General features: G+C 46.8%; 1 protein-coding gene across 2 annotated transcripts in view; it reads left to right on the plus strand.

Annotated features, from left to right (window-relative positions):
* Positions 1–13,021, plus strand: part of LOC147104407 (RBPJ-interacting and tubulin-associated protein 1-like) — a 22,021-nt gene continuing 9,000 nt past the window's right edge. Inside the window, exons 1-2 of one of the 2 annotated variants that reach the window (XM_085961743.1) lie at positions 1–80; positions 10,850–11,226. In XM_085961743.1, coding sequence (XP_085817869.1) covers positions 10,922–11,226 — 305 coding nt within the window. In that variant the 5' untranslated portion in view covers positions 1–80; positions 10,850–10,921. Of the gene's footprint in view, positions 81–8,991; positions 9,218–10,849; positions 11,227–13,021 lie in introns of those variants that run through there. The other variant, XM_085961744.1, reaches the window with a different exon arrangement.

The raw sequence follows: 13,021 nt of genomic DNA on the forward strand, positions 1-13,021 counted from the left end.
TCGCGCTGATCCCTGATGTTTGCTCTTATCGCCACGGACCCGCGAGAGGAAGGTGCAGCACTGCCTTAGCACGGCACACAGTGAGTGCATGCACTTCATTGTGGCCGGGATATGAGAGGATGCAAAAAATCGGCGTTGTGCATGTCGCTTGGGCGAGAGCCCACTGAGCAACGTGTGCAGTTTTGAAGAAGGGTTTCAACCCGAAACGTCAACTCAAATTTCTCTCCACGGATGTTGCCTGACCTGCTGAGGTTTTTCCAGCATTCTCTGTTGTTATTTTGGATTTCCAGCATCTGCAGTATTTTGCTATCGAACGTGTGCAATGACCCTGGTGGTCTTTCTGTGAAAGTCCTTTTGCGAAGCAGGGTTAGTAAGAATCAACAACAAAAAAAGAAAAATCAATGCTGATTGCTAGATTTGTTTCTAGTGTAGTCTTTGGAGCGATGTGTCCAGACAGGCGACTTATACTGGCAGATGGAGTCTAATGTGGGGGGGAAGTGTGAAATTATCCACTTTGGTGGGAAGAATGGAAAAGCAGATTTGTTTTTAAAAAGGTGAGAGACTAGATGATCTGGTCATTATCACATTGCTGTTTGTGGGAGCTTGCTGTGCACAAATTGGCTGCCGCATTTCCTACATTACAACAGTGACTATACTTGGAAAAAGTACTTCATTGGCTGTAAAGTGCTTTGAGACATCCGGTGGTTGTGAAAGGCGCTATATAAATGTAAGTCTCTTGCTTTCTAAATGCTGCTATGCAGGGGAATTTGGGGATCCTTATACATGGATCACAGATAGTTAACATGTAGGTGCAGCATGCAATTAGGAAGGCAAATGGTATGTTGGCCTTTATTGCAAGGGGGTTGGAGTATAAGAGCAAGGAAGTCTTGCTACAACTATATAAGGCTTTGCTGAGACCACACCTGGAGTACTGTGTACAGTTTTGGTCTCCTTACCTAAGGAAGGATATACTTGCCTTAGAGGGAGTGCAATTAAGGTTCACTAGATTGCCTGGGATGAGAGGGCTATCCTATGAACAGAGATTGAGCATCATGGGCCTATCTTCTCTGGAGTTTAGAAGAATGAGAAGTGATCTCATTGAAACATATAAAATTCTTAGAGGGCTTGTCAGGGTCGATGCTGAGAGGCTGTTTTCCCCTGTCTGGAACTCTGGAGCAGTCTCAGGATAAGGGGTTGCCATTTAAGACTAGGATTAGGAGAAATTTCTTCACTCAGGGTAGTGAATCTTTGGAAATCTCTACCCCAGAGGGCTGTGGATGCTCAGTCGATGAGCATCTTCAAGACTGAGATCGATAAATTTTTGGACACTAAGGGAATCGAGGGATATGGGGATAGGGTGGGAAAGTGGAATTGGTGTGGAAGTTCAGCCATGATCTCATTGAATAGCAGACCATGCAGTGGTCAAACGTACTTTTTAATGAGGGTTAATGTGTGATACTTGCTGCCCATTGCTAATATTAGGAACGCAGTAGCATTTCAGCACGAGAATGAAATCTACAACAATTTATTTCCTTTGATTCCAACAGTATTATGTGTTAAGAAACAATGGCCTAGAAATTCGGTTGTTTGCGCCAGCGATTAGCGCCTAAAGAGCCCAAGAATTGGGGCGTTGCCCAATGTTCGGGTGGGCGCAATGAAGATAGCGACACCTCCCATATTGAGTATCCATTTAGCGCCTGCGCTAACTCTCAGCGTGCGCAGGCAGTTCATGACGTCATTTCAGTGTGCAACGCCTTTTTGGCACCCCTGACCGGATATTCAGTGGTGCCCGGAACCTTTCCGCCTGGCGCTATTAGTGACAGTTGGATGGAACGTTCCCAGGCCCTTCTCTGAGTCGGGGGGCGCTATTTAAAGGGGACAGCTCTAGTATAAAAGCTGCAGCCACTTGGCCTGTTCATTCTGTTCGTTGCTGGAGAGAGTTGGTGAACTACTGTAGCACACTATTTTTCGGATTTAGCCTTCGAAGACTTGGGACCTGCAGGCCTGTCCGGAGCAGTTGGAGCGCTAGACGTTACTGCGTGTTGCCCATCTGGCATAGCAATGGGAGCTGCTTTGGAGGGGAACGTCCTCATGGCCGGACACTTGGAAGGGGCACAGAGACGGCGGGAGAGAGGGCTGGGATTGGCCAGAAGGAGGAGGGGCAATGGAGGTCACCCAATCCGATGATACGCTGCGAGGGTTTTCAGGCAGCAGGTGTCATACCTTCCCATGTCCGAGGAGCAGTGTCTGCGAAGGCTCAGATTCGGTAAGGAGGTTGTGACTGAGCTGTGCCACCTGCTTGCTGAGGATCTGCAGCCGCGTCTACGGTGCAGGACCTCTGTCGGTTGCCGTCAGTGACTGTTGCCCTGAACTTTTACGCAAGCGGATCCTTTCAGTCAGCCACTGGGGACATCGCGAATATAACACAATTTGCAGTGCATTGTTGCATCCGGCAAGTGACAGCTGCCCTCTATAGAAGGAGGCGTCAATTAATCAACTTCCCTGTGACCCTGGAGAAGCAGGCGAAGCCCTGCGTGCGCTCCGCTGCTATTGCGGACTTCCCTATGGTGCAGGGGGCCATTGATTGCACACACGTGGCTTTGTGGGCGCCATTACAGAATCCGGAGGAGTTCCGCAACCGCAAGGGGTTCCACTCCTTCAATGTCCAGCTGGTCTGTGACCACCGCCAGATGATCACGGCAGTCAACGCACAATTCCCTGGGAGCAGCCACGCTGCGTTCATCCTGCGGCAGACCTCAGTTTCTGACCTTTTTGAGGGCCCGGCTCACCCACGAGGCTGGCTTCTGGGCGACAAGGGCTATCCTCTCTGCCCATGGCTCATGACCCCACTCCGTTTGCCCGCCACCCCGGCAGAAGAGCTTTACAACAGCAGTCATCCGGCGACCAGGAACATTGTGGAGCACACTATTGGTGTGCTCAAACAGCGTTTCCGCTGTCTAGACCATTCGGGGGGAGCCCTGCAGTACTCGCCGGAGCAAGTGGGTCGCATCGTCGTCGTCTGCTGCATGCTCCACAACTTGGCCATTCGACGACCCCAGCCAATGCCAGCCGACCCTCGCGGTCCAGCAGAGGACGAGGACGAGGAGGAGGAAGAGCAGGCGGATGAGGAAGAGGCAGATGGGAGGGCTCCTGAAACTGGAAGGGCCATCTGTCAGAGGCTTATAAGGACTCTGTTCTAGGCCCCTCTGATGGAATGATGGGTGTCATTCATCCTGCGCACTGCGGATCGTACAAAGCCTATGAAGGCCACCATGAGTGTAAATAGTTACGAGTACCATTGTAAATTAAAAAAATTCTTTATTGTCAAAAAAGTGCTTCCTTCCAGCATAACGTCATGTCAACAGAAACCATAACTAACAAAATAACAGTGAACTCTCTGGCAAAGCCGCAAAACTAAACAAACCATCACAAACAATCACAACAGGTGAGGGCGTCCTTGAATTTGGAGGAAGAAACGTCTCAGCAACTCACTCTACTGCTGGCCCCTTGATGGAGACCGACTTCTCTTTCGTCGTTGGCCCCTTCCCTCCCTGCTGCTCCTACGTAATTGAACCCCAGTGGCGGCGTCAAGGCTGGGGGACGCCTGCTGACTGTCTGTCTGGAATCGCAGAAGCCCCTGAGGGACGGCCTGGACGACCTCTGGGCTTGGAGGGTGTGGAGGCTGGCTGCTTGATCTGGGCATGGCTGGAAGCAGTGTGCACTGCAGGTGGTGGCAGCTGCACTGCAGACGTTCCAGCGGTGGCATGAGCAATGGTCATCTGCCGAGAGAGGACACCTGCACCATGGTCGGACGACACACTGGCTGTCTGAGGGGACCGGTTCGGCTCAGCCGCCACAATCAACTGCTCCACTGATTCATGGCCTTGTGTGGTACTGGAAGGGACTGGGGTGATCCTGCCTGATGCAGCTAGGGTGGCAGCAGTGAGTTCGCATTGCCTCAATCTGGGTGTGGACGAGGCCAGCAAGTGACTGCGTGGCAGCAGTGAGGACCTGTGTGGCAGGTGCCAGTGCTTCGGAGTAGCCCTGGACAGTTCTTTCCATTGCTTCGGACAAGGCCGGAGCAGTCCGTTACACTGCCTCGGACAAGCCCTGGACAGACCTTTCCAGGGATTGTCCGAAGCTTTGAACAGTCCTTTCCATAGCGGCCTCGAAGCCCTGGACAGTCCTCTCCATTGCTGCCCCAAAGTCCAGCACACTCTTTGCCAGTGTTTCTATCGACTGAGGCATCCTCCCCACTGCAGCCATAAGCTCGGTGTGCCTGAGCTGGGCCTGGGTGCTCATTTCAGCCAGACTCCGCACCTCCTCTGCACTCTGTGCAGCAGTCATCGCTCCCTGCCTTGCCCTCCGGGGAGCCGGTGGCCGAACTTGCATACCCCCCTCGTGTTGCTGCAGGCCGCTTGTTCCAGCAACTGGCTCCTCATCAGAGCACCCCCCTTTCCCCCCCCCCCCCCCCCCCCCCCACCTCCCCTCCAGGGAACTACTATCCCCAGTCTGCAGATGTGAAGGCTCCCCTGAGGCTGGAACAGATGGTCCGGCTTCCTCCTGATCCTCTTCTCCGGAGGCACTGGCAGCTTCAGGGCCCGGATCCCGAGCTGGTGATGCAGCATCTGAAAGCAGGGAGGTGGAAGAGTGGCTTTAGCAAAAGGACAGGTTGGCAGCAAGGCATGCCAGATTGCGGCAAGGCTCTGACATGGCCCCACAGTGAGAAAGCATGCTGGCGGGGGGACCAAGTGGAAGGAGACAGCTGAAAAAGGTGAGAGCCTTACCCTTGCTGTCGACAATGGGGTCGGCAGCTGCAGTGGTAACAGGACCGCTCAGACGTCCTCCAAGAATCTGGTGCACTCTCTCCTCGAGATCCGTGAGAGTGACCACTTGTGGAGGTCCTCCACCGGTTCGAAGCTGGTCCTTGCGATTCTTCGCCAGCTTGGACTGCAGGGGAAAGAAGGGGAAGTTATGTTACATAATGCCCTGAGTGATCATCTCATGCCCCCCATGGTGGAAGAGCCCTTACATGATGCCCTGAGTCAAATGTGCATGTGTGTGCCCAGAAAGGGCCATGGGTGCTTGCTGACACATGGCCATTGGGGCATCGCGCACCCTGTAGCCATAAAGTCAGGTGCAGATGGAGGGATTCAGAAGTTTGAATAAACACCACTCACCCTCACGACCCGAGTGAGGTCGTTGAATTTATTCCTGCACTGTACAGGGCTCCTGGTCACCATGCTGCTGGAGTTGACCCTCTGAGAAACATCCCTCCAAGCTCGGCGGTATTCCTTTTTGATTCGGCCTCCTGCCATTGTCTGGGTACAGAACATCTCGACGGCGCTCCACTGCGGCCACCAATTGCTCCAGAGCCTCATTGCTGAAGCGCTCTGCTCTCTGTCTCACCTTCTCCATCTGGTCCAAGGTTTTTGCGCCAGAGAAGGGCCTGCGCCGATTCTGAGGCCTACAAGGCGCTGAGTGTGGAAGCTGAGGCTGACTGACCCACCCCTTTAAGCGCCAGCCGGCGCCTGGAAGTCTCGTGGTTTTCGGTAATTGAGAGCACTGCTGCGCCCGTCCGCGCCGATATTGGGTTGCGCCGGAAGTTTTGCGCCTTAGGAGTCCCGTGCAACGTCTGAAGTCGTGCCGTGCCTCAATCACCTTTTGGGGGGCGATGCAACCCAATATGCATCGATAAGGTGGCGATAAGTTGCGTCTGGCTATAAACTTTGCGCAGCGCCAGTTCTAACGCCTCAAGTGGGGCTATACCCAATTTCTAGGCCAATATGTTTCCCTTTACTCCTTTAAAAATGTATAGTAAATAATCTTGTTATCCATTCAGTTAATCAGTATTCTAGGGTTCAATAAATGAAACCGTATAGCACATTGTGGCATTACAATTAAAGAAGGTGCTGAAGAAGGATTGTGCCTCACTGATAAAGGATTTACAATTACAAGTTAGGTTTGGAAGAAAAAGACCCAAAGGCCTGTTTGATCTTATCCTTTCAAGTTAATGACCCTACTGTTTTAATATTACAGCATCAAGCAGTTTCTTCAATTATTTTAAAGCTTTTCTTTTGTCTTGGGACTAGTACCAACATTTTGTGGTACTTCAAATTTTGAATATCCCTGTTCAATGAAAAATAAGAAGTAAGTTGTTTTGTACTACACAGAATGCTTTTCGATCTCTGCAGCTAAACAATGTAATAATAGTGGCAGCAACTCTCTATTCAGATATTGAAAATTACTTCTCCCTCACCAATTCATGTAAAAGTTTGTTTACACCCATTGGAATACTATCAGTGGCATGTAGATCAGTCATTTCTGCAAACCTTTAATCATAGGGCAACATAAACTACATTCCCACACTTGCTAGTACACTGAAAAATGGAACATACTCAATTGAAGTTGCACCAAATTTGACCATGTAATGAATAAGCAAAAGCAGGTCAACTTAACGAAACACTGCAGAGCATATCAAATCATTTGTGCAAAATTTAAACTGATTTTTTAAATAATTTTTGAACAGGAGAAAAATGCATCATTAAGATTTGATAAACTATAAGACTTGTTTATAAGTGAGGCATTTAACATTCATATAAAGGATCTCTTGTTACTGAGGACAATATCTTGACGTGGAAAAAGCAGCTGAGTTGGTAGCAGAGCTGATAATGTATGAAGCAGTTCTCAACGTTGCTGATTAGATTTTGGTGGTGAAACACAGATACTATTACGCAGTCCAACCAAGGAATGAATCTAGGACATTTCTAGTCTATATGTCTTGGCTACTCGCTGAACAGCAGAACATTCCTTTTGATGTCGCCGCTAGGTTGCTGATTTAAGATGAGTAAGAGATTGCGACCAAACACACTTCCCTGAAAGACCCCTAGCACTCCTCCTCTGGAGAGTTGGATGCTCACACAGAAACAACAGATTCTCGAGACTAGAGAATAGACATTGGTTATATGCCATAGTGTTCTTAGTTCTAAACACAATAGCTGGCTAGACAGGATTCAAACCTTCACGTAAGCATCGTTCGATTCAAGATGGCAACCGAGGTGGTCCGGAGTTAAGCGCTCTCCTGCTTCGGACGACCTGCACCCGCCCCCGCCGCCCACTCCCGATGCCGGAGCGATGTGTTCGGCAAGTCGGGCGGAGGCAGCGCAGCAGCGGGAAGCAGCAGCAGCAGCCACGAAGACCCACTTCGGCACGTCGCCCATCAGCTCCTCGTCGTGATTTCTGTTTTGGACTGGGAGCCGGGCATGGCGGTTGGTGGCCGGACGTGAGCGTGAGAGGAAGTTCCCGGGCCGTTGCAAATTTGAACCGGCGACAGTGCGGGATGCTCGCAGTTCGAGGGGAAGGAGGAAGAGCCGGGCATGGAGACTTGAGGCCAGACGGTGAGCGTGAGAAGAAGGACACCATATTGTGGAGCCGTCGATAGGGAGGAGGAGTCCGCGGAGACGGAGCGGCTGATGGACATCGCGTTCCCACTGCCATTGGACACAATTGAATTAACTTTTACTGAACATGGCGCTGTAGAATAGCGACGTGTCTCTGTGAGCTCCCACAGCCTATTGTGGAAGTGATTGGGGAGTAAAAACATTCCATTGTAGTAATACATATGGCAAATAAAAAATTGATTTGAAGTCTCACACTTATAAAAGTGTATGACAGAATACTTTAAAAAGAAAAGTTCTCGTTTAAAATCCAGCAAAACACAGCTTGCTTTAGCTTTCAAAGACCACCTTGTAGGAATAGGTGTATTCCTAACAAATAACGGAGCTTGACTCGGAAGAACAACAAACGGATTTTAATGTTAGATAAGATGAAATACAGCAAACAACGTAGACTGATGCAGGAGAGTCGTGGAACAGGTCTTTCCCCAGTGGGGACGCCACGAGGACTGACTCGGCAGTCCCGTGGATTGCGTGATGACGTCATCGTGTTTTCCCGCGCTTGGGCAGTCACGTGAATGGCGCGATGACGTCATCGCTTTCTCCCGGCACTGCAGCCGGCCGAAGTCGCGGGAGCAGGAGGCTGAGCTGAGCCGGCGATTGCCGCAGGAGCGGGAGGCCGAGCTGGGCCGGCTCGCGTTTAGGTGAGTCACGTGATGCTTGACGTCATTGCGTTAGGTCGCGTTCCTAAAGGGGCAACGCCCCATGCAAACTGTATACAGGAAACTTTGTGCTATCCGGCACCGACGGGACCGAGCTCTTGCCGTTCCATCAAAACTGCTGGACAAACCAGCGTTAATGTTGAAGCATACGGAGCGTATCTGGCAACAAACACTGTTGCTTAGCAACAGCTTCTAAACAGTCGGCCGTACCTTGGAAGCGTCTCTGTCGCTTAGCAACAGCTTTAGAGAGACTTTGCAGAGCCTGACTGTTGGGGAAAAAAAAGCCACGAGAAGAAAAAAAACCTAACAAAACGGCTCCTGATTTTTGCCGGTGGCTCGACCTTGCCGGACATTTAGCCTCCGGATAACACAGTTTCCTGTATAAACATAGTTAAAGTTAAAGGGAATTCTGTATAACAAGTAAGGGACACTCGGTGGTACCGCTACAACCTAATGATATGATTTGCATCTGTTTATGCAGATATTTAATGCCATTTATGAACCGCAATACTCAATGCCAAAGGTTTCCTTTCTTAATTTTATGCAAAGATATGATCCTTACCAACAGTTGCCATTATGTTTATCACCAGCATGCTTCCAGAGGAGTTTAGGAGCTGTTCCTATTGTGTATATGATGCACTATCAATTGCTACAAAAGACTGGAGATTGAGAAAGTAATAAACAGGCTTTTATTACCAAAGAACAGAGCATGCCTCTTGTGGTTGCCTGGTATCCAAAAGGGCCGGAGGCTTCTGAGCAGCGACCTTTATACCCAGCCATGAGGGTGGAGCCAGGGGCGGAGTCAGCTGAGGCATGCACAGACAAGTACAACAATATGCAAGAGTGAACAACAATACTAACAACAGTGGTTTACCACAGTATATATGGTTTGTTTTCTAGGAAAACGATACCACTGGCAAAGTTAAAATAATTTGGAACATTTTCAAGATCTCCCCTGTGCCATCTTGAGCAGGATGTAAGATCACAATCAAAATCCAGCTTGGACAGAATAAAAATGAATGGAGCCAAGGTGTTTTCTGACAATGCAATACACCTTCAGAACTGCCGACATTATATAAATGCCACTGCACTGTTCTAAAGGTACTGACAAAAGACTATAGAAGATTGTTGGCTGTCATCATATATTATTGTTGTTGTTGTTTCAACAATTGCTCAAGTAAAATATGCATTCTTGTGTTTAGGTTAGTCTGAAAAATAATACATTAGGGCCTTGCATAAATTTTTACTCATTTTGATATCTAAAATCACAAGAAATAACTTCACTACCAAAATTAATTTTCAAAGTTAGAATTTCTCCCTCTTGTAAATTATGCAATATTAAATAATGGGGCTGAATTTGCGGTCGGACGCTTCCAATGGGCGGATGCCTCCGACCAGCAAAAAATCTACAAACTTTTCTTCTGCCTCGGGGTCCACGGCGACTTGCACTCCTGGGCCTCTACGCGTAGGCCTGCGTAGAGGCCCAGGGGCGCATGTGGTTCGCAAGCGCCCCTGGGATCATGAGGGCCGGCCCAACCAATCAAAGAAGGGAATCCCCAGTTATACTTATGGAGATTATGTACGTACGGAACCTCCATAAGCATGAATGGGGATGACATTAAAAAAACACATTTAACATTACAAATAAATAAAAAGAAAAATTACATATTTAAAATTAATTAAAATACAATATAATTCAACATTTAAAACAAAAATTTAATTTTTTGAAAAATAAATTTAAATGTTTTAAAGGGGCTAAAAATAACCTTTATTGTACATGTGTTTTAATGTTTAAATGAACGCAAACATTTTATTTTTATGTTTTTTAAAACTCTTACGCTGGTAAAAGCAGGCCTTACGCCAGGCGTAAGAATTTCACGGGCATTCACTGGGCAGAAGTTGGGCAAATATCCCAACTCTCTGCCCGCAGTGGCACTTTTCCCGGGGATGGCTACAATCTGTCAAGTAGCAGTATTGGGAAATGTTTCTGCATTAAAGAAATGTAATTATTATACATTATGTATTGATGCTTCCTTTGATACCATAACTGGTGTTTTCTTTGGGGGGGGTGATTAGCTGGGATTTTGTCAGTGTATGTTTGAGCTGTCATGTTACCTGGCACCCCAGTTGTTTTCAATCTTGTCATGCAGCATCTACCGGTGCAGTATTTTGGGACTTCTGAGACTATTCACCATTTTTAATACATAACTATTGGTACACATGGAATCTTTCTATTCACTGATTTTATATATATTAAAAGCAGCGGAGGATCGCCAATGGCATACTGAGTTTAACCAGTGAATCTGTGGGCTAAAGGAACTAATAAGCTCCTAGTACGATAGCAAAATACTGCAGATGCTGGAAATCCGAAAAAAACAACAGAAAATGCTGGAAAAACTCAGCAGGTCAGGCAACATCCGTGGAGAGAAAATAGAGTCAACGTTTCGGGTGAACCTTGAGAAAGGGTTGACCCGAAACGTTGACTCTCTTTTTCTCTCCACGGATGTTGCCTGGCCTGCTGAGTTTTTCCAGCATTTTCTGTTAATAAGCTCCTAGGTTTGATTGCTGGTCCTTGCTGAATTAGCTGATTTCAGCATGGGTGTTGGTAGAGGAGCTATAATTTGAAATAATTATACTTCTTAACAATTTTCAGAGCATCACAAAGTACTGATGCATGGAATTACTGAAAATATAGTATATCAAAAAAAAACACTTCCTTTTTCTTGTCTTTAGACTGACTTCACTATACGTGAAAAGACCAAAGTGGCCAAACCAACACATCAAAATCCATCTCGAGGAGTAGGCATGTCAGCTGATTTAGCAGTCACTGGTGGTCAACCCAGTCGTGTAAGTCGTAAGGGATGCAATCATTATAGAGTTAGAGCAAAGACTTCTTATGTGGATGAAACCTTATTTGGTCATTCTAATAGACTTCAGAGTTCAGTGGCTGAATTTGAACCTCCATGGGTTTCTACATCTCAAACTGGTTCTCGACAACCATTATTGTGGAGTCCAAGTTCACAAACAAGGCCGAGTGCAAATGGAGAAATCGGTCCAGTTCCAACCCCTTCCAAGTGTGGTGGTACACCAATAAAAAAGAACAAATACAGGTAATGACAGGCAAAGTATGAATGTTTGTTTGAATTCTAGTGTAATACTCGAGGTGCTGTAATTGGTGACATGAGAATGATAAATGAAGTGTTGGGCTGAATAGAGTGGGAAGAGAAAGCAGGTGATGCATTCAGTAAACCCAACTCAACACTTTCTGGATTAGGGGTTATTCCAGATCATAGAATAGAATTGTAGAATTTTACACACAGGCCATTTGGTCCATCAAGTCTGCAGCAGCATTTTCCTCCACGAGTCACTAGTTCCTGCTCACACCCCATAAGTTTTTAAAAAAATTCAAGTAACGATCTAATTCTCTTATAAAAGGATTTATGGACTCTGGTTGAACAATGATTTGTGGCAGGGAATTTGACATTCTGACTTCTCTGTGTAAATACATTTCTTCTAACCACTAATTCTTTTTGTGATCTTAAAGTTGTGCTCTTTCGATGCCTTGTTACTGACCAGTGGAAACAATCTACCATTATTTACCTTATCATAATCTTGAAGACATCTATCAGGTCATCTGTCAACTTTCTCAGCTTTAGTGGGAAAAAAAACTTCAGTTTCCCAAGTCTTGCTTACAACTGTACAACCCTATCCATGGTAACATCTGAATGAATCCATGCTGCACTTTTCCATTCCTTTTATCTATTTCCTATAATAGGTGTACAGTTCAGCATTATCTCCCTATGCTTGAATTCTGTGCCTTTTAGATACAAAACCAAGGATTTTTTTGTGGTCTTAACCTACTTGCATTGCCATCTTTAATAATGAATATATTGTAGGAATTGCCAAATTCCTATCTAAGAACTGAGGTCGACTCAGGCGATCAAACAAACGCAGAACTAACGAGTTTAAACAGTTTGTCGAGATCGATACAGGAGAACCACGAAAACAGGTCTTTGCTGGTCGGAGGCTCCACGAGGACTGCCAGGGCGTCATGACATCACGTTTCTCCCGCGCTTGGGTGGTCACGTGATTAGCGGCATGACGTCATCGCGTTTACCCGCGCTTTGCCGCGGTCTTAAAGGGACTGCGCCCCGTGCATGCAAACAGTATGTACAAACACAGAAATCACTAACAGACTGGTACAGGCTTAGGTTGGAGTAAAACCTCGTTAAAGGGAATTATGTACAGTTGCTCAAAGTCCCTCAGTGGCTCTGCCACAATATCTGCAAACTAAGGACGCTCTACCACATTTAAAATCTTACCATTTAATATGTATTTCTTTTCCTTATTCTTGCTTCCAAAGTGTATTATTTCCTATTTTCCCATGTTGAACTACACCTGCCACCTATCTGCCCTCCTGCAGTCTTTCACATTCTTCATCACATTTAGCCATAATTTGGTGTCATAAACAAATTTTGACATCCATGCCTGTTCAAAGAAAGATGGAAAGGGATCCTTGGATTAGCCACTGATTAAAGAAAAGAGGCATTAATTTATGTGTTTGAGATGATGCTACTGCATATGGTGTCTAACTTTCTTCTGACTCAGCAAATCTTGGTGCTATCTTTTTGTTCTGGTCCATATAGTTCTGAGTTAGGTTCCATTATGTCGAGGGCTGGCTGTCAACAGATAGACCTAAAGCTTTTAGGAAGTATTTTATTGCCTGTTCTGTAATGTTAACCTGGTAGAATCATAGAATGATGCAGCACAGAAGGAAGCCATTCAGCCCATTGTGCCTCTTCTGAGTCTTTAAAAGAGCTCTCCAATTAGTCCCACTCCCCTGCTCTTCCCCCATAGGCCAGCACATGTTTCCTTTTCAGTATTTATCCCATACCCTTTAGAAAC

Source organism: Somniosus microcephalus, chromosome 19 (assembly GCF_052327205.1).
Source record: "Somniosus microcephalus isolate GS21.2 chromosome 19, FLI_Smic_1.0, whole genome shotgun sequence".
In the NCBI taxonomy this organism is placed as follows: Eukaryota; Metazoa; Chordata; class Chondrichthyes; order Squaliformes; family Somniosidae; genus Somniosus; species Somniosus microcephalus.